At 31.8% G+C, this 4,529-nt stretch overlaps 1 protein-coding gene across 1 annotated transcript in view; it reads left to right on the top strand.

The window, feature by feature from the left end:
- LOC104084403 (echinoderm microtubule-associated protein-like 5) overlaps window positions 1-4,529 on the top strand; it is a 36,834-nt gene that overhangs the window by 14,760 nt on the left and 17,545 nt on the right. Inside the window, exons 3-5 of the mRNA XM_009588238.1 lie at window positions 2,010-2,088; window positions 3,162-3,291; window positions 3,961-4,059. Coding sequence (XP_009586533.1) covers window positions 2,010-2,088; window positions 3,162-3,291; window positions 3,961-4,059 — 308 coding nt within the window. The remainder of the gene's footprint in view (window positions 1-2,009; window positions 2,089-3,161; window positions 3,292-3,960; window positions 4,060-4,529) is intronic.

Here is a 4,529-nt window from a genome sequence, read left to right as displayed (position 1 = left end):
GTATTTAAATGCTGCTATCTTTTAATATTTGTCTCTGAGCGAGGAGACCTTTAGTGCATGTCCACATTGGACTCCTTTTCTGACCTGCATTGCTATATATGGTAGATGTCCCCAGATTTTGTCTTTACTGCCAGTTTATTAGAAGTCTGTTTTCCAAGAGTAAGAATTTTGGAGTAGCAAAAAACAAGTATTAGACTACCATTCTTTGTGAAATTATAAAAGTCTTTCTCCATACTTCAATTAGTATTCTCTGTTTTAATTTGCACTTATTTATGAATGAATGTGAAATATGAACCTTAGTTATTTTCCTTCATGTCTTGAATTTTCTTTTTAACTTTAAATTATTATTTCATACTTTGCTCTGATAAGAATTTGTTTAATACAGCCCATATTCCCTCCCTGTTAAAAGAGTCATTGTGTTAACTATCCAATGTAAAGTAGCAATATTTCTTTTTAAATGTGGATTTGGATTTTCTATTGTAAAGATTTTACATTTCATAAAATCTAGATTTATGATGCTGAATTAAATATTTCAAGTACCTCCCTCTGGCCCTATCTAACACAATAACCAGTTTTAATAAACTTGATCATGTTTGGGTGATCCAGGCATCCGACAGACTTCTTTACCAGACAGAAATTTTTCATCATCCGTTTTTCTTTTGTAATTTTTTTTTTCCGTAGGACTTTACAGGCTTCTAAGTGTAGAGGAAGTAACTGAAGCATCTCAGAACACAGTTTATAGTTGCAGTATAATTTGCATTATAATATGTACAAATCTTTTGATTGGTGTTATGACAGTCTATAAATTGTACTAAAGTTAGGCAGGGAAAATGGAGCAATAAAGCTCAGAAAATGGTATTTTATTTGAATAACTGAAAAAATACTTTTCGAATGTAGTTCAAAATATACAGTGTACAAACAAATCATAGTCTCTTGTTCTTAGAAGAGACACGGTGATTATTTTGTATCAAGTCATCAAGAGCAGAGATGGCATTAAAAGTACTTCATACTAAAAAGGGAATATGAAAGACAGCTGACCTGTTGCTTTATGTGTGATACTGGTTTGTCACACTGCCTGCTAGATTAAATCATCTGGATTTCGTTGAATCTATACATAGAATTTATTTTTAAATGAATTGTTCCTCTTAAGGGTCAAACATACAGGTTTCTTTTCATGGCCACATATGCTGTATATATAGAATCAATAACCAATGCTCCTGCAAATTACTAGAAATAATTGCATAATTTTGATAAATAAAATTTATTTGTTTGTATGTTTCTTTGTATATGAATGGTTGAACATAATCTGAAAGATTTGTTACAGATATTTATCAAACATATCTAGCTGAGATTTCTTAATTAAATCTGGACTGTTCAGAACAGTGGAACGTAAGTTATGGCTAATACTCATGCATTTGCATGGTGATGATTTACTTCCAACTAAGGATTGATCAATAACTTGTTTCTGTTGATGTAAGAAAGAATGGGCAGGTGTATCTGGGGTTCTTTACAAACTATTACAAAAATAAGAAAAGTTAAGGCGTACTGAAGGCATGTGGGAACAGGAATTATTATGTCAAGTATTTAGATCAGTCAGGTAAGCCTTTAAAGTTTATCCAATAAAAATTGCTACAGAGAAGATGGAAGTACCTTAACAATATAGCATGAAAAAGCTAATAATATTATATCAGTGGTCATTCATTGTAAAACAAATTGGAAAAGCTAATAATATTATATCAGTGGTCATTCATTGTAAAACAAATTTTTGCATTAACCTCATGGATTGTTGAAGAATTGTTGGAAAAACTAGCATGTTAAACGAAGGTGTGTGTTTTGGTTTTGTTTTTTTTTTCCTTTCACAGAGGTATTTCTTTTAAAGATGAATACAGATATCAGTTAAGCAGGATAGGGCTATAAGTTTTCCATATGCAATAGCAGATTGGAGGGTACTGTGTTAGTATGGAATGGGTGACGGACAGCCTTCTCTTATTCACAGTTCTTTATTTCAGACCACCAGTTAGTAGGGCATTGCCACAGCCTGAGAAACTTCAGACAAATAATGTTGGGAAAAAAAAGAGACCTATAGAGGTAAGAAAACCACTGATGTCCTCCTCCTCCCCTTTTAGGATTTTTTTTTTGCCAGAAATCGACACATTTATGGACACACTAAATGATTGTTTCATTTTAAATGTATCAAACGTGAAAATATTGAATAGTGAGTAAATAGCAAAAAAAGTGGGAGTTGTGTTTTTTTTGTAAATCCAAGAAAGCCTGATATTACTTTGTCCTGCAAATGAAATGGAACTCAACTTAATTCTTAGTAACAATAAAACCTTTTAAATGCAGTGTGTAGAAAGCAGTATGTCCTGTTTAGATAATTGGATTGTTAATGGGTGTATTATCACTAAGAAAACTAAGCATCTTTAGTTCAAAATCTTTTTAATTTTTCTTTAAAACTGTTTAAAATTCATCATTGTTAAGTTTTAAAAATAAAATAATTTTTAAAAATCTATTAATGATGCCTTTAGCTCAGACACCTGTTTTTTTTCATTACGTGGCCAAAGCAAATAAGTATACTCACTTTTGATTAATCTGAAGTGGAAATTTCATCTAACCTTGAAAAATGCAGTTCTTCATATCAGCTGAAATATTTTCTATGATGTGAAACAAAATGTTTCATGTAGCATAATAAACGGCCTTTTGCTACAGTTTTAGGCTTTAATTCAGCTTTCTTAATTGCCAGCTGGAATTAAATTGTGGACCAATGTTTGTCATTCTTTGTTTCTTAGTATCTTCTGCATCAAAAGAGCTGTGTTCTTCTAGGCTCACTGTAATTTATTTATTTCTATGCATATGTATGAATATCTCTGTGTGTGTGTATATATATATATATGTATGTGTGTGTATACACATACAAATGTTTTACAGCATCCACCAAACAGAGATGATAGGATGACATGACTGAGTAGGGCAAGAATGAGCAGCAATGTAAGCTGACAGGGAAGGCAGGATCTCAGTTTGTGTTGGTCTGAGACGTTGTTAAACTCCTTTTCCTTTACTGCATAAGGACATATTTGAAAAATAAAATCTTGGAAAAGATTGTAAAGTTCATAATTGCTTTAAAGTTTTGAGTATCTAATAGATGTAAATATCTTTTTTAGGACCTGATTTTGGAGCTGGTATTTGGGTACCGAGGCAAGGACTGCAGAAACAATGTGCACTATTTGAATGATGGTGCTGATGTAATATATCATACTGCATCTATCGGGATCTTGTATAATGTGGCAACAGGTAGGAGAAAACCCACTTGAGGAAAAATGTTTCTTCACACACACGGAGTTACAGTTTATGAAGTAACTGGTATGCTTTAAATCTTATAAAAGTATGTGGAAAAATTATTATTTGTTGCTGAAAATTCAGTCTGTAGAGATGATTCATAATAGCTGCATAAGCAAACTAAATATATTGAAATGCTTCTGGTGACTGAATTTTGAAGGAAGTAAAGATTTGATTTTTTTGGTATTAGCTTTCTGAAATTTGCTTTTTAAAATGATCACAGAAACTAAAACAGCTGAACAATTGGGTTGTCATAGTTGTTTAATGTTTTATCTGAGACTAAGTTAATTATTTTTTATTTGGTTTACTTTTCAGTCCTCAGTATCACATACGTTCATTCACAATAACCAATTTAGTTTAGATAACTTAGACTTCTAAAGAATAACACAATGCCATTTGTTTCTGTGATATTTAAGCAACTTGATGTAGAAAACTTGAGGGAATAGTTTGGAGTTATTGAGTGCTATGTGATAAAATACTAGGAGTTTCTGTTTCCTGGTTTTAAGCTCCAAACTGCAACGTCACCAGAATGCTGTTTTCTAACAAATATTATAAAATTTTCAAACATTAACCATGTCTATGTGTGTATAAATGTTTTAATTCAAGTTGGACTTTTTTTTTTAGGCTCTCAGTCTTTTTACGAGGAACACAGTGATGATATTTTGTGCCTCACTGTAAATCAGCACCCCAAGTTTACCAACATAGTGGCAACTGGCCAAGTAGGTATGTTTGTATTTTTGTAAAAAGAAATTAACATAAGAGCATGCAATTGGGGCCTTGTGAGTTCATGATAAATCACAAAATAGTTGATTATGCTATCTCCGTTTGTATGAGTGTTACTCAGTTACCTGTCCTCTTTATATGTTTCTTTCAGTGTAATTTAATAAAGTTGAACAAAAACCATTGAGGCATGAGAGAAGATTAAGCTTATCTTTTGTTTGGAGTGTTATAAAAAATATTTTTTTAGAAATCTCAAGCCCCATGAAGTTAGTCTGATTTTATTTAACTATCAGCTTATGTTAGGCCTTCCAAAGAGTCGTAGCCCTTCCAAAGAAGCTTAATTGAGCTATCCTTCATTTCTACATGAACTAAACCCAGAATTCTTAAAATAGATGTCACTTTATGTAGGTTTTATCTCATCAGGCAGATTTATAATACCTACTTGGTGTTTTGATAATACACAGTTGTAATAT

The sequence above is a fragment of the Fulmarus glacialis genome, unplaced genomic scaffold (assembly GCF_000690835.1).
Source record: "Fulmarus glacialis isolate BGI_N327 unplaced genomic scaffold, ASM69083v1 scaffold40200, whole genome shotgun sequence".
In the NCBI taxonomy this organism is placed as follows: domain Eukaryota; kingdom Metazoa; phylum Chordata; class Aves; order Procellariiformes; family Procellariidae; genus Fulmarus; species Fulmarus glacialis.
This window is presented reverse-complemented; position numbering and strand designations above follow the sequence as displayed.